General features: G+C 36.4%; 1 protein-coding gene across 2 annotated transcripts in view; it reads left to right on the forward strand.

Moving 5' to 3' along the window:
- Positions 1-25,674, forward strand: part of IL1RAPL2 (interleukin 1 receptor accessory protein like 2) — a 1,296,718-nt gene that overhangs the window by 972,708 nt on the left and 298,336 nt on the right. For both annotated transcript variants that reach the window (XM_015443984.3, XM_074029484.1), the window contains exon 6: positions 15,036-15,110. In XM_015443984.3, the coding sequence (XP_015299470.2) occupies positions 15,036-15,110 (75 nt within the window). The remainder of the gene's footprint in view (positions 1-15,035; positions 15,111-25,674) is intronic.

Below are 25,674 nucleotides of genomic sequence, written 5' to 3' on the forward strand. Positions count from 1 at the left end.
GCAGATTTGTGCTGAATAAACATTCTTCTCTCCAGAGAAGGGCCTTGTGTCAAATGGCATTGAGAAGAAATTGCCCTGCCTTTATGCTCAAGCTTTCCCAAAGCTCATGCACTGCTCAAAACTCAAACATTAGTGGAAATAAATGTGGGATCCAGAGAAAGGGCAACTCAGGGCAACTTCACAGCAGCCCTGACCATTCACTACCCTAAGGGCACATCCACTGAATTGCAAGGCAGGACACAGACTCTGAGCCAGTTGTTAGGGAGGCCCTAAGCTTTGCAGGGGCAATGGCCAGATAAGTTGCCCAGCACTTTCCCAGCAGTTTAACCTCTATTTGTTAAAGGATCACTTATTTATTAAAGAAAATAACTGACTTTAAGTTCTATGCTAAAAAAAGGCAAATACTTCACTGACTTTAAATAATGGCAGGGATATTTTTAGTGAAACTGGAATGTGTTTTAAAAGCAATGTAATCCTCTGAATATAACCTTTCATGTGTTTGACTCTCAGTAATTCTCAGTAATTTTATCTTCCAAATATACATGTGATGAACATGAACCATTGTCATCAGTAACAGTGACTTAATGAAGCAAATTATTTTTGAAGGGTGGTAGTAGGTAGGGAGATGAGGGAGATACATGTGAACGTATCTGAAGTTGGAGCCATCAGTGATTTGAAAACAAATTTTCAAATAATTCTGGGAATCACTGGTTCTATTTTTTTGTGGTGAGCCTATCACAAATTTTCTATTATAGCTGGGATACCTAGAGAATATATCTTCTCTCTAGATTGAGTTAATAAACAGTCCATGCTGATCTGTTTCCTTCTGTTACAAATAAGACAGACAATATTATAATTTTGGTAGAGAAAATAATTATAAAAGATTAATTGCTACAGTGGTTAGTTGATGGAAGTAATAACAAGCTGAAATAAAAACAAAGCTTGATTTTTAATGAACATTGATTTTTTTTTTAATTTAACATATGCCTGGGCTCTTTTTCCTAAGATGTTATTATGAACTAGAAAATTCACTCATAGTAATGCTGGTTAGAATCTTAAGGAAAACAGCTTTATCTGTCTTCATCAGCTTCTGCAGAAGGCCACCCTGTTTGTTGGCTAACATCAATGTGAATATAGTCAAGAAAGGGGCCCTGGTGCCCAGTGTGTGCCTACAATGGAGTAAAGCCTTTCATTCCACATTTAGAGACAATCTTCCAAAAGCAGCTAGCCTTATAAGAGAAGCTACAAGTGTCTTAAGTTTGTATTAAGGTTCAAATGGCAGATGCTTTTTTGCAGTAGGTTTTGATCAGAGAGTTACAACTTTGTGTGCCTAAAAGCAGGATGGAGAAGAAATTTCTCTAAAATAGAGATCACAAAATTAGGAATATTAGGGCAACGCAGATATATTGCAACCAAGGCTGGTCCTGCTTGAATTTACAGGTTTGGAACATTAAGGATGATATTGAATAATCATGATTATTCTGTACTTTTTCCTGGATAATCATCTGAATTAGGGGACTCTCAGCCTGGTAATTCTAGAAATAAAAATTTTTATCATATTGGGCTTTAGATTAAGTGGCCAGTAAATTGTGTATGTCATAATACAGGATTAAGAAGACTATGTAGTTAATTGAGAAAGAGATATTCCTTGCCTCAAGCAATTATCAGCTAATCACAAGAAAAAAAATTGCCAAGTATTCCAAAGAATAATAGTACTTATGATGTGTTCAGAGCTCAGCAATTTCTGCATTCATTCTGTGTTCAATTTATGAAATCTTCAAACTAGTCAACTACTTAGGCTAAGCTTGGAAAATCTCCATTCATGATTAGAGGAAATTTTTTAAGGATATTAACAGGATCTCTGGCTCTCCCTAAACCTGATTTGCTCAGTAAGGACCTCCATTTTGTCTTCTCATATGAAAGCTATTCCCAAGTCTTTCTTCCCAAAGTCCTCAATTCCCTCAGAACAATAGGCAATCTGTAATACTTGTACATCTGGGCACTTTCAGACAAAGAACCCTAAGGCTGCTGTGGCTCTCTTTTGGAATTAGCTCATGAACTTAGGTGATTTGGAAGAGGAAAGAGCCCATGGAACGGTTGCTACCCATTGACAAAATCCAGTGACTATTTCAGAACTTGAGAAGTATTTGGCATAATATATTATTGTTTTAATTAATAAAATTGTGTTTTATTAATGGATGTGTGTGATCAGTGTCACTTCTTTGCACAACTTCAGGGCATCCCATTAATATTATATGCTCCCAGGAATGCCATTCACATGGAAACTGATATAAGTGTGCCCCTGGAGTTGGGCAATGAGATGGTATTGCCTGTAGCCTTTGGCCATTTAGTATTTATTTCTTTTTCCAACACAACCTAAGTTTTCTTTAAGACAGTGGTTATTAAGCAGGTACAATTTTATTCCCCTCATTACATTTTGCCAATATCTCGAGACATTTCTAGTTTCACAACTAGGGGAAGGTCCTACTGGCATCTTTGGGTAGAAACCAGGGAAGCTGTCACCTACAACAAAGAATTAGCTGGTAGTGAATGTTATCTTGCTGAGGTTGAAAAAACCCTGCTTTTAGGAGATTCTTCTTTTCTTCATGATTTGCATACAATCTTTCCTAGGCCTGGAGCTCAAAACTTGTTCATTCAGCCTGTCGTTCTGGGATTTTGAATCTTGATCAAAGTGATACAAGGACAAAAAGTTAACCAAGATACAATACAATAAAAGAAAACATATTTAAAAAACCCATCAAAACCAGCTCAATTCAATGATGGGGACAAGATGAAATTATTGTGTAGTCTCTTTTGCTTGCACATCTAGACCTGGCCTAGTTTCTTTTCTGTTACTAAACCTAGTTCCCCAAACTTCCTGGCCATCCTTGAGATATACTTCTGATAAATTCCCTTTTGGCTTTAATTAGCAAAAGTTTGATTCTGTTCCTCGCAATCTAAGAATGCTATGGGAAGCACACTTTTTTAGAGAAAGAATACCACCGGGAAGTTAATTTGGAGATTGTGTTTATTTGTTCCATAATGTCACATACTATCTTATTTGCTGGATTATGTGAGACATGATCTTTATCCTCCAGGAGCTTAAAAATATAGAATAGGAAGACAAGACATACCCATGTAATGTGAGGTTTAATTTGTATTCAAAGTAGTGCATGTCATGAACCAAATGGGTGGTTCAAAGGAATAGTACATGCTTTAGGATTTAAGAGAGGAGAAAGATTAGCTTGGGCTGTTATTAAGGAAGGCTTTCTGGAGGATTCAAGACTTAAACAAGTTTTTGGAGGATAGTTAGGACTTGGGATGAAAATAAGAAAGGGGGAGGTCTTAGAGTGTTGTGGGCCTGGTGAAATCAGACAGAACTCAATTCAGGTCCCTTCTTTAGATTCAAGAATAAGCTGCTTGACTTTGGGCAACTTATTTGTAAAATGTAATATAAAATGTCTTAAAACAGCCTAGAACAGTAGATATTAAGTAAATGATAACTATGGTAGCTATTTTTATTTGCTACCAAACTTAGAGGAAGAGTTTAAGCTATGATGCATAGTTGGAAATTAATGCAATGTGAATGAGGAAAGTAACTTGTCTATAGCATCAATAAAATAGAAGATAGGTGGGTAAAAAGGCAGGAAAGGCTGGGCACCGTGGCTCGCACCTGTAATCCCAGCACTTTGGGAGGCCAAGACAGGTGGATCACCTGAGGTCGGGAGTTCGATACCAGTCTGACCAACATGGAGAAACCCCATCTCTACTAAAAATATAAAATTATCCAGGCGTGGTGGTTCATGCCTTTAATCCCAGCTACTCGGGAGGCTGAGGCAGGAGAATCGCTTGAACCTGGGAGGCGGAGGTTGAGGTGAGCTGAGATTGTGCCATTGCACTCCAGCCTGGGCAACAAGAGTGAAACTACATATCAAAAATAAAATAAAATAAAATAAAATAAATTAAATTAAATAAGAAAGTTATTAAGGCTAGACTATGGCTGCCTTTATGTTCCCAGGTGACAAGTTCACAGTTTATCCTCCTGTAAATGTAGGAAACATTGGTAGGTTTTGAATGGTTAAATGTTATGACAAAAATAGTGATTTTAGAATGTGATTTTAGTGCTGGTATGCTGAATGGATTTGGAAGGATCCACTTCATTGACCATAACACAAATTCCAAAATAACTTCATTCACAGAAATTAATGAGTTTCTGTCCTTCTACTCCCTCCCACTTGGTCTTTCTGGCCAATCTAATTAAACAGGTAAGTCAACAACAAAAGAGGACAATGAAAATTGTCATAACAGTAGGTAACACTTGGGCAATGTAGTCAAATTGATTTATTCAATTAAACAGAGGAATCTACTTATTTTTTATACTAAGTTCATGGAAATTGACCAATCATTTCAGTCAAACCAGTTGATCTGGCTGTACATATAGATAAAATCATTGCCTATAATGGAAAAGAAAAAGTTATTTTGAGGATTCTTCTCAGGAAAGTTAGTGTCAAACATATAAAACCTAGTTTTAGGAAGAAGAAGGCAGTAAGAGTAGTAGCTTCACTAACACGTTAAGACTAGTGTCATGGCATACTCAGTAAAGCAATTATATTTAAGGATAATTAAATATAAGCAGCTACTGAGGTAAGTGCAGTGGAGAAATTGTACACTGAAACGTTAGTACCAAAATGTATCCTTTGCTCCCATTCTTTCAATCAAAGCATGAAGCTTAAGCAGCAAATTCAAAGATTAGCTCAGACCCCAATTAGTCCCCCTTGAGGTCCAGGATGAGATTCCTAATAAAATTGTAAATATCTGCACTGTTGTTTAGGGGACTTGGTATTGACAGTTCTTTCTTTCCTTTCACAAATAGTAACTGAGTTTCAGATGAGATTTAAAAATAAAAATAAATAAGAAATGAGCTTGCCTGCCTGTGGCAGCATGCACTCTAGCTAATCTGCAAATGCTATAATTATGCAAAGTGCTGATAGATTTGTCTCTGGGCTGGTGGTCAGGATCCAGATGAACTGCTGCAGTTGCCGCTTTATCATCACAAATGTTCTGCACTTCTTACCAATCCTCAGGCCTAAACATGATATTGGAATTTAAAGAGGCACCATAGCCTTATATCCCATTGAGCTGTGCTGGGATAAGTGCCAGTTCATCTCTTTCCATTCACGGGTTTAGGGGGAAAATGTGTATATGTGTGGGGTGTCCTACAGGGATCGTGTTTCAACTGGCTGTTTGCCACAAAGCCATTCCCATTGGACTAGAAGCCCTAGTGTAATTAGTGTGGAGTCAAAGAGGCTAAAACCACTGACTCAGTATTGAACTCTTTACCTGTCTACTGCCTACAACTTATATCCTGTTTTCCTATTCATCTTGCAAGTGGGGGCTTTAGGTTACAAGGGGACACCAAATTAGACAATATAAGCTTCATTTAACCTCATACCTAAATTGGTCACATTTGTAACTGTCTTCTTTACCTTACAAGGTCATCATGAAGATAATATGAGCTAATGTATCTGAAAGCACTTTGAAACTTATGAACCACCTATAAATGTAAGACACTTAAAATTATCATTAATACTAGTGAATGTCACTTCAGCTATTGATATTTAACAATAATAAAATTAGGGTAAATACATCCATAGTCCATGGCAGAAGATAAGGGAAGGGGAAAACAATGACCCCAAACTCATCCTGCTGAAAGCAGAGCAAGATCGTCATTTCCATACATGAAATACATTCCTTACAATTGCTTCCTACCTATCACATTCCAGTTAATTCATCTGGAAGAAGGAAATATTTTAAAATAAGATTGCCTAAGAATAGTTTCCAGCAAGCTAAATGTATATAATTTGGATGTGTAAGGTAAATTGACAATAATTCTATAAAGAAATCAAAATGGGTTTTTATTAATAAAGTGAAAAATGGTTGGATTTAATTTTAATTTTATTTATGTTTTGAATGCATAGCATATGCAGATGGTTCAAAATATAAAGGCATATAGTGAAGATTAAATCTTCCTTCTGCCTGCCCATGCCACCCTTTCCTTACCCACCACAGTCACTCTGCCATCCACTCCCTCTCTTCAGAGGACACTACTGTTACCAATTGTACATGTATCCATCTAGAAATATTTCATACATATACAAACATTTATATATGCATATGTATGTTTTATACTCGAAATAGCATGCTGTGCATACTATTTGGGACCTTGTTTTTTTCATTAAACAGTATACCTTGGAAATATTTTAATATCTAATCTACAGATTTACTTAATTCTTTTAAACAGCAGTATCATAATATGTCATTATATGAAATCACCACAATTGTAACAAGGCTCCTACTGATGGAAATTGAAGTTGTTTCCAATATTTTACTATTAAAAATAATAGCAAACTACAACAAAATTGAACATCTGATATAACTGGATTTTAAATTCAAACATACAAATTTTGTTTAACATATATGATTATGTTTATATATTAACATATATTCCTTATGTTTCTAATAATATTTAAAAATCAGATTATTAAGAGTAACTGTAGTATTTATGAAATGAAGACTAGATATTATATTAGTAGGTCTAAATTATGCCCAAATCAACTTAATTAAAACAAAAATGTTGTTCAATTCCATAAGGACAATACATGTTGTATGTCATCTTGAATGATGTGTTGGAAAAATGAAGGCAATTAATTCACTAAAACTTTTCTACTTCAGGCAGTTCAGGTATTAGGAAGAGAAAGCTAATGTGCCATAAAGCTCTTTCCTAAGTATATTTCTGGTGCATTTGTTTATTATCAACAACTATTTTGGGAATCTCTCCAAATTTGTATTTTTCCCTAACCTTACTTGTCCTGTAATCAACTTTTATTTCTCTCTTTCTCTTCTAAATATCCTGCAAATTGTATGAGATCTTCTCTCATGTTGGCAGGGAATTCCTAAGCTAGTCAATTAATGGTGGTTTAATCATTATAGCACAATCCTATGCTATTCCTCCTGTGAATTATAAAGAAGTATAAAACATTTCTTTTTAGTAGGTAAGAGTCCAATTGGATATTTGAAGCAAGACATAAATACAGAATCAGTTAAAGGGAATTCAGGATATAAGCAATAGTTTGATATAAGAGTTATTTTATGACAACAATACACATGACGTTATGTATCTGTATGCTGAGTCCTCTCATTTCTTTCTTCCAGGTGCCTCTCAGATTTGTCCTCTCATAAACATAAAATTCTCCAAACTCCACCCTGGTGTGACTGCTCACCACCACCCATCCCCACACTGCAGCATTGTTTCCTCAATCTCTTAGTTTTTGTTCTTCTCTCAGCCCAATACACATATCAAGCCAATCATCATTAGACAGCACTTCCTTTGAGTCATTTTTTTGTTCCAAGATCTACAGTGACACTCCAGCCTAGAACATCATGTCCAAATTCCTCTGCCTGTTACTGGGAGTCCACCAGAATTGAGCTACATCTAGTTTCATTTTAAATTCATGGTGCTCACACAACCCCTTCTCATCAGAATCATTTTCCTCAAAGCATATTACGCTTGTGAAGTTCTGTCTTGGCTTATGTTGTTAATCTTTCCTGATAATCTTTTTTTTTATTATGATTATACTTTAAGTTCTAGGGTACATGTGCATAACGTGCAGGTTTCTTACATATGTATACTTGTGCCATGTTGCTGTGCTGCACCCATCAACTCGTCAGCACCCATCAACTCGTCATTTACATCAGGTATAACTCCCAATGCAATCCCTCCCCCCTCCCCCCTACCCATGATAGGCCCGGGTGTGTGATGTTCCCCTTCCCGAGTCCAAGTGATCTCATTGTTCAGTTCCCACCTATGAGTGAGAACATGCGGTGTTTGGTTTTGTGTTGTTGTGATAGTTTACTAAGAATGATGGTTTCCAGCTGCATCCATGTCCCTACAAAGGACACAAACTCATCCTTTTTTATGGCTGCATAGTATTCCATGGTGTATATGTGCCACATTTTCTTTTTTTTTCTTTTTTTTTTTTTAATTTATTTATTATTATTATACTTTAAGTTGTAGGGTACATGTGCATAAAGTGCAGGTTTGTTACATATGTATACCTGTGCCATGTTGCTGTGCTGCACCCATCAACTCGTCATTTACATCAGGTATAACTCCCAATGCAATCCCTCCCCCCTTCCCCCTCCCCATGATAGGCCCCGGTGTGTGATGTTCCCCTTCCTGAGTCCGAGTGATCTCATTGATCAGTTCCCACCTATGAGTGAGAACATGCGGTGTTTGGTTTTCTGTTCTTGTGATAGTTTGCTAAGAATGATGGATTCCAGCTGCATCCAAGTCCCTACAAAGGACTCAAACTCATCCTTTTTTATGGCTGCATAGTATTCTATGGTGTATATGTGCCACATTTTCTTAATCCAATCTGTCACTGATGGACATTTGGGTTGATTCCAAGTCTTTGCTATTGTGAATAGTGCTGCAATAAACATACGTGTGCATGTGTCTTTATAGCAGCATAATTTATAATCCTTTGGGTATATACCCAGTAATGGGATGGCTGGGTCATATGGTACATCTAGTTCTAGATCCTTGAGGAATCGCCATACTGTTTTCCATAATGGTTGAACTAGTTTACAATCCCACCAACAGTGTAAAAGTGTTCCTATTTCTCCACATCCTCTCCAGCACCTGTTGTTTCCTGACTTTTTAATGATTGCCATTCTAACTGGTGTGAGATGGTATCTCATTGTGGTTTTGATTTGCATTTCTCTGATGGCCAGTGATGATGAGCATTTTTTCATGTGTCTGTTGGCTGCATGAATGTCTTCTTTTGAGAAATGTCTGTTCATATCCTTTGCCCACTTTTTGATGGGGTTGTTTGTTTTTTTCTTGTAAATTTGTTTGAGTTCTTTGTAGGTTCTGGATATTAGCCCTTTGTCAGATGAGTAGATTGCAAAAATTTTCTCCCATTCTGTAGGTTGCCTGTTCACTCTGATGGTAGTTTCTTTTGCTGTGCAGAAGCTCTTTAGTTTAATGAGATCCCATTTGTCAATTTTGGCTTTTGCTGCCGTTGCTTTTGGTGTTTTAGACATGAAGTCTTTGCCCATGCCTATGTCCTGAATGGTACTACCTAGGTTTTCCTCTAGGATTTTTATGGTATGAGGTCTAACATTTAAGTCTCTAATCCATCTTGAATTAATTTTCGTATAAGGAGTAAGGAAAGGATCCAGTTTCAGCTTTCTACTTATGGCTAGCCAATTTTCCCAGCACCATTTATTAAATAGGGAATCCTTTCCCCATTTCTTGTTTCTCTCAGGTTTGTCAAAGATCAGATGGCTGTAGATGTGTGGTATTATTTCTGAGGACTCTGTTCTGTTCCATTGGTCTATATCTCTGTTTTGGTACCAGTACCATGCTGTTTTGGTTACTGTAGCCTTGTAGTATAGTTTGAAGTCAGGTAGCGTGATGCCTCCAGCTTTGTTCTTTTGACTTAGGATTGTCTTGGAGATGCGGGCTCTTTTTTGGTTCCATATGAACTTTAAAGCAGTTTTTTCCAATTCTGTGAAAAAAGTCATTGGTAGTTTGATGGGGATGGCATTGAATCTATAAATAACCTTGGGCAGTATGGCCATTTTCATGATATTGATTCTTCCTATCCATGAGCACGGTATGTTCTTCCATTTGTTTGTGTCCTCTTTTATTTCACTGAGCAGTGGTTTGTAGTTCTCCTTGAAGAGTTCCTTTACATCCCTTATAAGTTGGATTCCTAGGTATTTGATTCTCTTTGAAGCCATTGTGAATGGAAGTTCATTCCTGATTTGGCTCTCTGTCTGTTACTGGTGTATAAGAATGCTTGTGATTTTTGCACATTAATTTTGTATCCTGAGATTTGTTGAAGTTGCTTATCAGCTTAAGGAGATTTTGGGCTGAGTTGATGGGGTTTTCTAAATATACAATCATGTCATCTGCAAAGAGGGACAATTTGACTTCTTCTTTTCCTAACTGAATACCCTTGATTTCTTTCTCTTGCCTGATTGCCCTAGCCAGAACTTCCAACACTATGTTGAATAGGAGTGGTGAGAGAGGGCATCCCCGTCTTGTGCCAGTTTTCAAAGGGAATTTTTCCAGTTTTTGCCCATTCAGTATGATATTGGCTGTGGGTTTGTCATAAATAGCTCTTATTATTTTGAGGTAAGTTCCATCAATACCGAATTTATTGAGCGTTTTTAGCATGAAGGGCTGTTGAATTTTGTCAAAAGCCTTTTCTGCATCTATTGAGATAATCATGTGGTTCTTGTCTTTGGTTCTGTTGATATGCTGGATTATGTTTATTGATTTGCAAATGTTGAACCAGCATTGCATCCCAGGGATGAAGCCCACTTGATCATGATGGATAAGCTTTTTGATGTGCTGCTGAATCTGGTTTGCCAGTATTTTATTGAGGATTTTTGCATCGATGTTCATCAGGGATATTGGTCTAAAATTCTCTTTTTTTGTTTTGTCTCTGCCAGGCTTTGGTATCAGGATGATGTTGGCCTCATAAAATGAGTTAGGGAGGATTCCCTCTTTTTCTATTGATTGGAATAGTTTCAGAAGGAATGGTACCAGCTCCTCCTTGTACCTCTGGTAGAATTCAGCTGTGAATCCATCTGGTCCTGGACTTTTCTTGGTTGGTAGGATATTAATTATTGCCTCAATTTCAGAGCCTGCTATTGGTCTATTCAGGGATTCAACTTCTTCCTGGATTAGTCTTGGAACAGTGTAAGTGTCCAGTAAATTATCCATTTCTTCTAGGTTTTCTAGTTTATTTGCGTAGAGGTATTCATAGTATTCTCTGATGGTAGTTTGTATTTCTGTGGGGTCAGAGGTGATATCCCCTTTATCATTTTTTATTGCATCTATTTGATTCTTCTCTCTTTTCTTCTTTATTAGTCTTGCTAGCGGTCTGTCAATTTTGTTGATCTTTTCAAAAAACCAACTCCTGGATTCCTTGATTTTTTGGAGGGTTTTTTGTGTCTCTATCTCCTTCAGTTCTACTCTGATCTTAGTTATTTCTTGCCTTCTGCTAGCTTTTGAATGTATTTGCTCTTGCTTCTCTAGTTCTGTTAATTGTGTTGTTAGAGTGTCAATTTTAGATCTTTCCTGCTTTCTCTTGTGGGCATTTAGTGCTATAAATTTCCCTCTACACACTGCTTTAAATGTGTCCCAGAGATTCTGGTATGTCGTATCTTTGTTCTCATTGGTTTCAAAGAACATCTTTATTTCTGCCTTCATTTTGTTATGTACCCAGTAGTCATTCAGGAGCAGGCTGTTCACTTTCCATGTAGTTGAGCGGTTTTGATTGAGTTTCTTAGTCCTGAGTTCTAGTTTGATTGCACTGTGGTCTGAGAGACAGGTTGTTATAATTTCTGTTCTTGTACATTTTCTGAGGAGTCCTTTACTTCCAATTATGTGGTCAATTTTGGAATAAGTGCTATGTGGTGCTGAGAAGAATGTATATTCTGTTGATTTGGGGTGGAGAGTTCTATAGATGTCTATTAGGTCTGCTTGCTGCAGAGATGAGTTCAATTCCTGGATATCCTTGTTAACTTTCTGTCTCATTGATCTGTCTAATGTTGACAGTGGAGTGTTGAAGTCTCCCATTATTATTGTATGGGAGTCTAAGTCTCTTTGTAAGTCTCTAAGGACTTGCTTTATGAATCTGGGTGCTCCTGTATTGGGTGCTTATATATTTAGGATAGTTAGCTCTTCCTGTTGAATTGATCCTTTTACCATTATGTAATGGCCTTCTTTGTCTCTTTTGATCTTTGATGGTTTAAAGTCTGTTTTATCAGAGACTAGTATTGCAACCCCCGCTTTTTTTGTTGTCCATTTGCTTGGTAAATCTTCCTCCATCCCTTTATTTTGAGCCTACGTATGTCTCTGCGTGTGAGATGGGTCTCCTGAATACAGCAGACTGATGGATCTTGACTCTTTATCCAGTTTGCCAGTCTGTGTCTTTTAATTGGAGCATGTAGTCCATTTACATTTAAGGTTAAGATTGTTATGTGTAAACTTGATCCTGCCATTATGATATTAGCTGGTTATTTTGCTTGTTAGTTGATGCAGTTTCTTCCTAGCCTAAATGGTCTTTACATTTTGGCATGTTTTCGCAATGGCTGATACCGGTTGTTCCTTTCCATGTTTAGTGCTTCCTTCAGGGTCTCTTGTAAGGCAGGCCTAGTGGTGACAAAATCTCTAAGCATTTGCTTATCTGTAAAGGATTTTATTTCTCCTTCACTTATGAAACTTAGTTTGACTGGATATGAAATTCTGGGTTTAAAATTCTTTTCTTTAAGAATGTTGAATATTGGCCCCCACTCTCTTCTGGCTTGGAGAGTTTCTGCCGAGAGATCTGCTGTTAGTCTGATGGGCTTCCCTTTGTGGGTAACCCGACCTTTCTCTCTGGCTGCCCTTAAGTTTTTTTCCTTCATTTCAACTTTGGTGAATCTGGCAATTATGTGTCTTGGAGTTGCTCTTCTCAAGGAGTATCTTTGTGGCATTCTCTGTATTTCCTGGATTTGAATGTTGGCCTGCTCTACTAGGTTGGGGAAGTTCTCCTGGATGATATCCTGAAGAGTGTTTTCCAACTTGGTTCCATTTTCCCCCTCACTTTCAGGCACCCCAATCAGATGTAGATTTGGTCTTTTTACATAATCCCATACTTCTTGCAGGCTTTGTTCATTTCTTTTTCTTCTTTTTTCTTTTGGTTTCTCTTCTCGCTTCATTTCGTTCATTTGATCCTCAATCGCTGATACTCTTTCTTCCAGTTGATCGAGTCGGTTACTGAAGCTTGTGCATTTGTCACGTATTTCTCGTGTCATGGGTTTCATCTCTTTCATTTCGTTTATGACCTTCTCTGCATTAATTACTCTAGCCATCAATTCTTCCACTTTTTTTTCAAGATTTTTAGTTTCTTTGCGCTGGGTACGTAATTCCTCCTTTAGCTCTGAGAAGTTTGATGGACTGAAGCCTTCTTCTCTCATCTCGTCAAAGTCATTCTCCGTCAAGCTTTGATCCATTGCTGGCGATGAGCTGCGCTCCTTTGCCGGGGGAGATGCGCTCTTATTTTTTGAATTTCCAGCTTTTCTGCCCTGCTTTTTCCCCATCTTTGTGGTTTTATCTGCCTCTGGTCTTTGATGATGGTGATGTACTGATGGGGTTTTGGTGTAGGTGTCCTTCCTGTTTGATAGTTTTCCTTCTAACAGTCAGGACCCTCAGCTGTAGGTCTGTTGGAGATTGCTTGAGGTCCACTCCAGACCCTGTTTGCCTGGGTGTCAGCAGCAGAGGCTGCAGAAGATAGAATATTGCTGAACAGCGAGTGTACCTGTCTGATTCTTGCTTTGGACGCTTCCTCTCACGGGTGTACTCCACCCTGTGAGGTGTGGGGTCACAGACTGTCCCTAGTGGGGGATGTCTCCCAGTTAGGCTACTCAGGGGTCAGGGACCCACTTGAGCAGGGAGTCTGTCCCTTCTCAGATCTCAACCTCCGTGTTGGGAGATCCACTGTTCTCTTCAAAGCTGTCAGACAGAGTCGTTTGCGTCTGCAGAGGTTTCTGCTGCTTTTGTTGTTGTTTACTGTGCCCTGTCCCCAGAGGTGGAGTCCACAGAGACAGGCAGGTTTCCTTGAGCTGCTGTGAGCTCCACCTAGTTCGAGCTTCCCAGCAGCTTTGTTTACCTACTTAAGCCTCAGCAATGATGGGCGCTCCTCCCCCAGCCTCGCTACTGCCTTGCCATGAGATCACAGACTGCTGTGCTAGCAATGAGGGAGGCTCCGTGGGTGTGGGACCCTCCCGGCGAGGTGTGGGATATAATCTCCTGGTGTGCCTGTTTGCTTAAAGCGCAGTATTGGGGTGGGAGTTTCCCGATTTTCCAGGTGTTGTGTGTCTTAGTTCCCCTGGCTAGGAAAAGGGATTCCCTTTCCCGTTGCGCTTCCCAGGTGAGGCGATGCCTCGCCCTGCTTCAGCTCTCGCTGGTTGGGCTGCAGCAGCTGACCAGCACCAATTGTCCGGCACTCCCTAGTGAGAGGAACCCAGTACCTCAGTTGAAAATGCAGAAATCACCGGTCTTCTGTGTCACTCGTGCTGGGATTTGGAGCCTGGAGCTGTTCCTATTTGGCCATCTTGCTCCGCCTGCCTTCCTGATAATATTTTGAAAATCCTTTTGAGAATCTTCTGAGAATCTTTTCTTCTTTACTCTCTGCCTTTCCAAATCTTCTCTATCCCTTAATTTTCATATGAAGATCCATTCTCTTCATAAAACTTTCCTCAAACCTTCCAGCCAATATTGACCTCTCCTTTCCCCATTTCTTTACCACCTATATATAGCCTTATAGTTCAAATGCTATATTCTATGTTCTATTCTCTATTATAGTTTGCTAATCCTGTGTTCATAGTCCTGTATTATAAATTGAGGGCAAAGATAAAGACTTTGCTTTCTTTCCCTTTAGTACCTAGCACAAGACTTGGAGTATAAAACATGCTTAATTTGTATTTTTGATCAATTATCCTAATGAAGATATCATTGCTTTATCATATTGTTTTGGAGGTTGCAGTGGAGATTGGGGGATAATTCAGAGGTTTAGAAGATCCATGTCACTAAAAATGTCCATTAGGGTAATATTTCATTGAGAATACCACTACAAAGCATATATGAGGATTTCCTATTTCTCAATTATACTTTAAAAATATATATTTCTTTATACTTACAAATTTATAAAAACCACCCAAAATAGTCCATTTGTTTCATCTTGTTGGAAAATGTAGTTGTCAAAATGTCCTATTTACAGTGAATCAATGGTGCACTAAATGTGCTGGGAAATGGATATTGTATGGATAGAGTAACAACCCAAGTAGGAACACTGTCTAATAAATGTTTACACACCATCAAGTCTACAAACATTAAATATCATACATGATAGAATCTTTCTCATCCTGTAATTTATCTCAATTTTTCCATTACTTTCTTTCATTTTCTCTTCTAGCTTTACTCACAGACAAGCCTCCTAAGCCATTGTTCCCCATGGAGAATCAGCCAAGTGTTATAGATGTCCAGCTGGGTAAGTCCCCTCCTTGGAATAACACTTCCTAAACTTGCCCTCTCTTAACAGATGGGGAAAATTGCATGAACCAGGAAAGGTTTATTGCCACTGTTATTACATGCAAATCAATTTGTGTTCTGCTCGTTTATAACCCTGGAGTTCAGTTCAATAGCAGTTTAAGGAAACTAGTTTGTATTGCATCAAAAAATGGTAATACTAATTAGTTACACTGGGTATTAAGTGTGCTGTATGACAGAGCTTTTTAACTCTGTGATTGATAGATTCATGAGTGTCTTGCATTGGTGATTGTTACAGAAAATTTTTCATACATGTCAGCCAAAATTTTTATTTGGACAGCATTAACTCCTGGAGACCAAGCATTTCTTAAAATAAAATACAGGCCTTTGGTTTAGCCTTTAAAATTATTTGATAATATTATTTTCAATATCACAATCCAGGGCCATTTAAAACTTGTTTTTAGGTTGGGATCCTGAATATTTATCAATCATATGATGTTGGGAAAAGTGACAAGTTGACTTATGAGTGCTACTGTCCTTGTACACACTCAAATAAGTACACAAGGTATTGCACCTCTTTTTAGAGATCCTACTGCTAATCCTTGTAATTTTAAGTACTGTAAGCTAAAAACTCAGAGACCTGCTAGGATCTCTTTCAAATTGTGGCCTTTAATTTAAATCATGCCCTTTAACATTTGCAAGATTTCATCTGTCTTAGATTTCATTCTAGTATTCTAAATTTCTTCAATTTTAAACAGAAGAACCACAAGATAACTGAGTAAATATGCTTTAAATGTATTGGGCTTACACTGAATATATGATTTATTGATATTTGTGACCATAGTGGTCTCTATCCATTATACAGCCAGGGAAGACAAATTGATCCCAATTTTCACTCACTTAGAAAGGTTTTTGTTGTTATTTAATTTTTAATTATTGTGGGTACCTAATAGGTGTGTAAATTTATAGAGTACATGAAATTTTTTGATACAGGCATACAATGTATAATAATCACATCAGGGTGAATGGGGTTTCCATCACCTCAAACATTTATTCTTTCTTTGTGTTACAAACAGTCTGGTTATAATATTTTAGTTATTTTAAGATGCACAATAAATTATTGTTGACTGTACTCACCCTGTTGTGCTATTAAATACTAGAACTTACTTATTCTAACTATATTTGCATGCCCATTAACCATTCCTACTTCCACCACACCCAAAACCTTCCTAGCCTCTGATAACTATCATTCTACTCTCTATCTCCATGAGTTCAATTGTTTTAATTTTTTAGTTCCCCAAAATAAGTGCGAATATGTGAAATTCGTCTTTCTGTGCATGGTTCATTTCACTTAATGTAATGGCCTCCAGTTTCATCCATGTTGTTGCAAATCACTGGATCTCATTCTTTTTTTATGACTGAATAGTATTCCATTGTGTATATGTACCACATTTTCTTTATCCATTTGTCTGTTGATGAACACTTAGGTTGTTTCCAAATCTTGGCTATTGTGAATAGTGCTGTAATAAACATGGGAGTACAGATATCTCTTTGATATAATGATTTCCTTTCTTTTGGGTATATGCCTAGCCGTGGGATTGCAGGATCATCTGGTAGCTCTATTTTTAGTTTATTGAGGAACCTCCAAACCGTTCTCCACAGTGGCTGTACTAATTTACATTCCCACTAACAGTGGACATTTGGGTTCCCTTTGTTCCATATCCTGTCCAGCATTTGTTATTGCCTCTCTTTTGGATGAAAGCCATTTTGATTAGGGTGAGACGATATCTCCTTGTAGTTTTTGGAAGTTTTGACTAAACTTTTGATCCTTATAATTCAACTGGAATTGTTGGAAACTTATTTATATCTTGAAAATAAGAGAGAGAAAATTGTATTCCTAATGTTCACTTTTCCAAAATGAAATATAGCAAATATTAGTTTTTAAATAAACCTAGCAATGTGAGTACCAAAGTTAAACATTTTAAACAAAACAAAAAGAAATTAATAAACATGTTGTTAAGAGTGGACTGTGGAAATGGTGAATATTTAGAAATAATGAAATATTAGACTGTGGCTCTTCTTATGTCCCCATATTGTTTTGCAGTCATTATATTTTGTTAGAGCCAAATCTAGATATGCTGATACCCTTACTGACCATATGATACATTTTACTAACATCTCTCTACCTCGAACTGGGATAAAAATATTCTAAGGGAACTTTGTGGTTCCAGGGGTTACATGGAACCATATGATGGTCTCATATCATTAGTTTCCATGGAAATTCAAGTGGATAAATTGTTTTCATACCAAAACACACATATATATAAAGCAACATTTGCATGATAAAATATACATGATAAGCCCAGGCGTGGTGGCTCATGCTTGTAATCCCAGCACCACTTTGCGAGGCCGAGGAGGGCAGATCACAAGCTCAGGAGATCGAGACCATCCTGATTAACACAGTGAAACCCCGTCTCTACTAAAAATACAAAAAAGTAGCCAGGTGTGGTGGCAGACACCTGTAGTCACAGCTACTCAGGAGGCTGAGGCAGGAGAATGGTGTGAACCCCAGAGGTGAAGCTTGCAGTGAGCTGAGATCATACCACTACACTCCATCCTGGGTGACAGAGTGAGACTCCATCTCAAAAAAAAAAAAAAAAAAGTGCTTGATAAGATTCACAAACAAAATGTGAGTAAATTTTATGTTTGTGGTCCCTGGAGGAATACCTTCTGTACTCTCCTCTGCTATTAGGCACACAACAGCAAAGTTTGAAAAGTACTGATCCAAAGCAAGGAGAAGGACCGTTGTAGAAGATACATTCCATTCAGATTCGCTGGGTGCAACACCTGTATGTACTGTTCAGGACATCTACAAGATGTGTACTTTGTATAAACCTGTATTCTAACATAGATATATATGCCAAAACACCCTACCAAATATTACCATCCTATAAGATTACTAAAATAATTTACTTCCAATTTACATTAGATGTAAGGATGAACTTTTCGGCTTTTAGTTTGTAACGCAGTTGGAAACAACTTTATTGACAGAAAGATGGAGACCTGCTTATTTTTCATCCCAGAAAGGCTGTTACTCTGAGATGTTAAACAACCATATAATTCAGAGAAAGAAAAGCAAAATCAGTCAAACTAGATCTTTGGCATTTCAAGGAGCACATGACTGATTAATTTTACGTGATTTTAACTCTTTCATGGATTTATTTAGTACCATTTATTCACAATTGAAAATCATTTTATAAGTTGCTCTTATACCTCAATAGTCAGCTGACATTATGAGCACTATAAATGTCAAAGAGCTCCTCTGTGTCAGTGGGAGTTCTGCAGTCAGAATCATGAAACATTAGAAAACACCAGGTGTAAAAAAGAGATACAGAAAGATAACTGGGACGATTGGATATCTCTGTCTATGTCTGGAAAACTTGCAGAATTCAGTAAGGTAATGAAAACTTCTGGAAATTGTTTTCCTTCAGTTTCTGAAGTTTATCAAACACATTCAGTTCTGGACATCCTAAAGCTAGAACTGAAATTAGAACTGCCAAGAAATACAAAAATCCAATCCATATGGCTAAACACATTATCAACTTTCAGTTTCCCAAATCCTATTACTTAAAATTTTAGACAACATTGTAGTAGATTAAAGTTGGCCATAGATTTTTGGCTACTCCTAATATCTAAACTTGAGTTTTCATTCTTCACAGTTGACCAATAGAGTGTGGCAAAAGTGATGTTCTGAAATTTTAGAGGCTGAGTCAAAAGAAACTTACAACTTCTGTCCCAGTGTTTTGGTCCACTCTGAAACCACCATGCTGTTTGAAGTTTAAGTTATATAGAGAGGCACTAGAGGATGAGACACAATATGGTGGGAGAGAGAGGTCAACTAGCACCAAGACACCAACATAAGTGAAGAAGATATCTTGGAAGTGGATCCTTCAGCTCTAGCTTCCCTGACTTATGCCATGTAGATCACAGACAAACCACTGAGCTGAACTCTTCTCAAATTTATGAGCCCAAAATTCACGAGCAAAGTAAAGTGGTTGTCATTGGCTATTAAGTTATGGGTAGTTTGTTAAGTAATTAGTAGATAACTTGAACAAACATTAATTAGTTTATCTAGAGCATTATTAATTTTATTTTTCCCATGGACAAGAATTTCATGCAGCAATTTTATGCAAAATGAGACACATTTTAGGAAATACTTGAGTATCAGCTTCAAGGTAGTTTTAGAAAACATGGTCTGGAATAAATGTTCATGTGTTCATTTGAGGGTTACACTCTGTTCTCAGTTCTGAATATTTCTAAAAGAAATTCAGTAAATGAAAAATTTCAGTAGAAATAAATACTTTTCATGCAGGGAGTTGGCATCAGTACAGATATTTTGTTATGTCTCTAGAGGAAAATAAACATCTTGACTTTCTCTCTCCTATAGTGTAAGCCATTAGTCATTTGCAAAGTTCTAGAAATTTACATACATTTTTGCTGACTTGGTGGTGACAGTTTGGTTGTTGCTAAATTGTGTTCACCTTGTAATACTGAAAGAAGGTTAATTTTCACTAAATAACCATATATTTTGAGATGATAAACACATTCTTAACAAAATAATCTGAAAACTATTGCTCTCGCAAAAAAAGTCTATGTAACTACTAAAGTTCCCTGTGGTAATGTATGATATATAAAAGATAAAACAATGTACAACACACACATGCAAAATTCCAATTTGATCCTGTTATCCTTTATTTTTTCTCTCGCTGAAGGTAAATTTAGCTTTAAATTTGAGAAATAAACCTTGACTATACCAAGGCTAATTCTTTTCTTAGCAGTTGAAAAAAATATATTTTCAGTAATTTTTTCTAAGTAAAACAGCACTGTATTACAATATACAAAGTTATTTTACACCGTTAATACCAATTTATTAAAATATTGTAAGGACATGTGCCCCATTTGAAATATATTCATGCTACGTAGACCCTTTTTATAAACTACTTCTTTTCATGAGACCCAAATGCATGCTTTACAAACTGTAACACACTCCTGAAAGCTTTGAAAAAGTCATGAACACATTTGCATGAAAGATTTGAGATCTGCTATCTAATTTTAATTAAAGGTGAGTTTGAAAATGTGCTCTGTTCTTCTGACTGATGATGATAATTTTCTTTTCTTTTCCTTCCTTCCTTCCTTTCTTTCTTTCTTTCTTTCTTTCTTTCTTTCTTTCTTTCTTTCTTTCTTTCTTTCTTTCTTTCTTTCTTTCTTTCTTTCTTTCTTTCTTTCTTTCTTTCTTTCTTTCTTTCTTTCTTTCTTTCTTTCTTTCTTTCTTTCTTTCTTTCTTTCTTTCTTTCTTTCTTTCTTTCTTTCTTTCTTTCTTTCTTTCTAAGATGGAGCCTTGCTCTGTCACCCAGGCTGGAGTGCAGTGGCATGATCTCGACTCACTGCAAACTCTGCCTCCCCAGTTCAGGTGATTCTCCTGTCTCAGCCTCCCAAGAAGCTGGAATCACAGTCACGTGCCACCACGTCCAGCTAATTTTTGTATTTTTAGTAGAGATTGGGTTTCACTGTGTTGGCCAGGCTGGTCTCAAACTCCTGACCTCAGGTGATCCACCCGCCTCGGCTTCCCAAAGTGCTGGTATTACAGGTGTGAGCCATAGAGCCTGGCCGATAATTTTCTTTTTGGCAGTTTCTTAAAACTTAAAATAAGCTAGACAGCATTATGCAGAAAACACATATAAACATTTACTTTCTCTTTTTGTGTGAATCAAAAAGGAGGCATGGGGGACCTAAGGTAGATCAGAAAAACTCAGACAAGTAGAACAGTCCAAGCTAATTGGGTTACTTTGGATGTTTCAAAAAGCCAGTAGTTCATCTCTAGGCAAATGTGATCCAGTATAAAAGATTCTTTTTTTCTATTCTCATTCAGAATTTATTTTATTTTTACAGGCTATTCAAATTCATATTTCATGAGTGTGTTATGTGCTATTGGCTCAAACTTTCTCCATGTGTGTAAGAAGTGTTAATCTTCATCAGAAATCAATTTCCCTAACATATCACTTTCTACTGAAAATTATATCATATTCCCTAAGAAACCAGTGTAAAAGACTCTACAAGGGAATATATCAAAATATAACATTTAATTCAATACTCAGGACTAGAAGGCAAAACAAATACCTTATTTAATCCCAAATTAGGAAATTAGCTATTCAACCAAATCTATGTTTTTTATAAAACATTATTTACCTAAAAACATTTATTGAGTTCTTACTGGATGCCAGCATATTAGATCTTGAAGATATAGAGGTGAATTAAATGAGTTTCTTGGCCTTAAGGAGTTCTCAATCTAGCGGGGAAACAGATGTGCATAAGTAGAATTGCATCGCATATGAGAACTGTGAAACGAGGGAAAAAGGAAAATGATTTTTCTTGTGGCAGGACCTCATATACTAAAGGTTCTCCGTGCTTAGGCTTTCACTAAATACAATGACAAAACTCTGCAGCTTCAACCAATTACTAGATTTATCTAAAACTAATTAAGAATGACCAAGAATAGAACCTTTTGAAATCATAAATTGTCCACCATTTGCTTTAATGTGGCAAATACTAAAAATGGAAATTTATGATACCCTTGAATCAATTCAGTTTAACAAAATTAGTCAACTCCTTCTAAAGTTGAAATAAAAAGAACAATCCAAAGCAAGTCACCAACTGAGCTAAATGTCAAACCAGAATTATTGTTAATACAAATAGTAGTACATGATTATTTCATTAGCTGGAGTCATAACTCGATATATGAATTGTGTGTATAATGGTGGAAGCAAGAGATTTTTTAAGTTTTTTATATTATATTCTTACCCTCTTAGTTTCAAATAACTCCTTAAAACTTACGTAATATTGAATAACCAAACACTATGGAGACTTTGGAGAGTAAGAAGGAGGGTATTATGAACTCACTCAGCTTTCTTGGCACACATAATTGGAGCTAGTTCATGGCAGAATTTCCTCACCCTTATAGACATTCTAGGGTTAGTGAGTTGTTTCCGAAAGATCTATTTATTCAGGATAACATGCACAAGCTTAGCATGAGCTACCCCAAACTGAAAACCATTCTATTGCCCAGATTATATAACATGTGCATTATTTATACCTTTGGAAAATCTGGGCCAAGCCTTTTCCTTAAGAGTTGGCTGTAGTATTAATGAGTGAGACTGAAACTGGTTCCCTTATTGTCTAAGTTTCTGTAACAGCTGTGCTTGTTTTGAGATTTTTTTAAGAATGAAATGGGAAAAAAGTTAACAGTTTACTAAATAGTGTCTGATTATAATCTAACAATGTGATTACGAACGTCTCTTAAATAGCATGATTGTTAACCAGTCCTCTATGCATACATTGGTGTTTGGGGGCATTGCTTAGGCTTATGTCTTATTGAGATACTGATACAAGTTTGATGGTGTTTCATCATATTTTTAAAAAGCCAAAACCATGATTTCATATATTTGGAACAAAAATTATTTGATAATTTACTAGGTACTAGGCACTAAAATGGGCATTTACACATACACTATCTTATTCCTCATAAGAGCTCAAAGTAGTAGATATTGTTGAATTATTTTGCAGATGAGGAAACGTAACCGCAGACAGGTGAAATAGCTTACATGATGTTACATAATTAGTAAGTGACAAAGATGGGATTTCAACAAGATCTGTTTCACTCCAAAGTTTTTTCTTTTTATTATAGCACACTGGGTATGGTAACATTATCTAGACCCCAAACTCTGTCCTAGGATAAAACTATCATTCTAATAAGGACAGCTAAATAATATTAACAACTTTAGCAATTATTATTTAATAACAGCTCTACTATTACAAATAATGTTATTACTCTACTTAGTATTATAATTTAATAACATTTCTAGTACTGCTAAAAATTGTAATTATTATAATAATTTTTAATAATAGTTCTACTAATAATAATTATTATTTGTAGTAATAGTATCAGTAGTAGTAGTAGCAGTAGTGGTGGTGGTGGTGGTGGTGGAGCTGTCACTTATTGATTGCTTACAAGGTACTAGGCACTATATTAAATACTTTATATAGCTTATTTTATTTAATCTTCCCAAAAACTCTTTGTGATAAACCAAACTACTTGCCTCATTTTAACAATTTTTTATTACATTAGTCATATACCATACAATTGGCAATTTAAAACATCCATTTCAATGATTTTGGGTATATTCATGATGTTGTGCAAGCATCACCACAATTTCAGAACATTTTCAACACCCCAGAAAGAAACACTGTACCCATTGACAGTCGCTCCTCAGTCCCTCATCCTCACCTGTATCCTCAGCTTTAGGTATCCTCAGCTTTAGGTAGTCATTAATCATCTATCTGTAACTATAGATTGGCCTATTCTGGATATTTAATACGAATAAAATATATAACATGAAGTATTTTGTGATAGGCTCCTTACATTTAGCATAGTGTTATCAAGGTTTAGTCATCGTTATTGCATGTGTAAATGTGTAACCTTTTCACTGCTAAATAATAATCGACCACATTTTATTTATTCATTCGTTAGTTGATTGACATTTTGATCATTTGTACTCTGTGGCTCTTATGAACAATGCTGCTGTGAGCATTCATGTACAAATTTATGTGTGGACATATGTTTCCATTTCTCTTGTATATACCTAGGAGTAGAATTGCTGGGTCATTCGGTCATTCTATGTCTAACCTTTTGAGGAACTACCAGACTGCTTTCCAAAGAGACTGTACTATTTTACATTCCTATCAGTAATGCAAAGGGTTCCAGTTTCTCTACATTCTTGAAAGCACTTGTTTTTTTTTTTTTTTTTTTTTTTTGACATAATTATTCTAATGTGTATGTAGTACTGTTGTGGTTGAAATTGTACTTTTAATTTATATTTCCCTAAGGTTAATTATATTGAGCATCTTTTCATGTGCTTGTTGGCCATTTGTATGTCTTCGGAGAAATGTCTATGGCCCATTTTTTAAATGAGGAAAATGGGTTCGGAGAAGTTATACAACTTATCCCAGCTAGTAAGCAGCTTAAATGTAGTGAAGCTAAAGTTGTCACTCTTAAACCTTGCCATATTCCTACTAATATTAGTACTATTGTTTACATGGTCCTCTTGTACTTCTGCTCTTTCTTAAAATAGATTTTTGGACAGAAGGTGAGTGATCATATATATCGAAGTTAAAGGGGTGTCTAGTGTGAATTGATTCAGTGAGAAAATAGAAATTATTGAGAGCGTTGCTTTAACTTTAAATCTTTGTAACTCAAGCCACAACTCCTTTTTAAATAGAAAACTAATTTGTAATCAGTACACATGCCTGAAAACTAGCTGTGAAGCACAAGACAATACAGGAAAGTTTTCTGGAGGGATTTACAGTATTCTTAAATGCCCAAAAATTGTATGTAACCCAGTATCTGAACAGAGACCAAGAAACTAATTTGTATCATTCAACTATAGGAAGTATGTATTAGAGACTTTAAAAATAAGTTAGAGAACTCTCCACTGTTTGAATTTATTAGGAATAAGTGTCAACTCAGTGCACTATTCCAATTCCCCAAAAGCATATGATATCTGTGTTGATATCAATACCATCAGCTTTGCAGCACTTCTCAGCAGTTTCATCTTCTAGCCCATCTTATTCAGTGGATTATAGATGCTTTTTAAAGATCTGGAAAAGAAAAAAAAATAAAGCTACAAATTTTGACTATGTCTAAAATGTCACGTGAACTGGGAAAAAAAGAGAATTATTTATGATCTCTTTTAATTCAAATATTTTATATAATTTTATGTAAAGAAAGGCAGTTTTTGTAGGTGAACTTGTAGGAAATTGAGTAAGCTATTATTTGGCTTATTCATAATTGAGGTAGAAGGGTATTCTCATAATTGAGGTAGAAGGGTAGCTTTGTATCATTTAGATAATTCCATTAATTGTCCTCTATACTTCATTTAAATAAATTTGGCTTAAACTTTGGAAGATCTTTTGTTCCTTTAATAATAGCTCTTTCCAGAAATTCCTTAGATATATCAGGAGTGGGATATACATTTTGGTCCTTTTTTGGGGGGTCAGGGTCTCACTCTGTCACCCAGGCTAGAGTGCAGTAGCATGATTCTGGCTCACTGCAGCCTCAAACTCCTGGACTCAAGTGATCCTCCTGTCTCAGCTTCCTAAGTAGCTTGAGTACAGGAACACATCACTATGCCTGGTGAAGGTTTTATTTTATTTTATTTTATTTTATTTTATTTTATTTTATTTTTTTGAGACAGAGTCTACACAGAATAAGGACAAGGCAAGAGATCTGGGGAAAAATGCTCAGAGATCTGTGAAACTACAACTAATAGTTTATGTTCAAGGTAGTAACTTTGAGTTTGGAAGCTTACAGGTTGCATAAGCCCTGGCAAGGTGGTAAGCAAAGAAGTCATGTCAGAAAAAAATCTGATCTTGGGTTTCTAGCAAGGTGGAAAATTGAAAGGCTGAAAGCCTTCACAAATCAGGCAACAAATGGATACTGAAAGATCAAAGAC

This window comes from Macaca fascicularis, chromosome X, assembly GCF_037993035.2.
Source record: "Macaca fascicularis isolate 582-1 chromosome X, T2T-MFA8v1.1".
In the NCBI taxonomy this organism is placed as follows: Eukaryota; Metazoa; Chordata; class Mammalia; order Primates; family Cercopithecidae; genus Macaca; species Macaca fascicularis.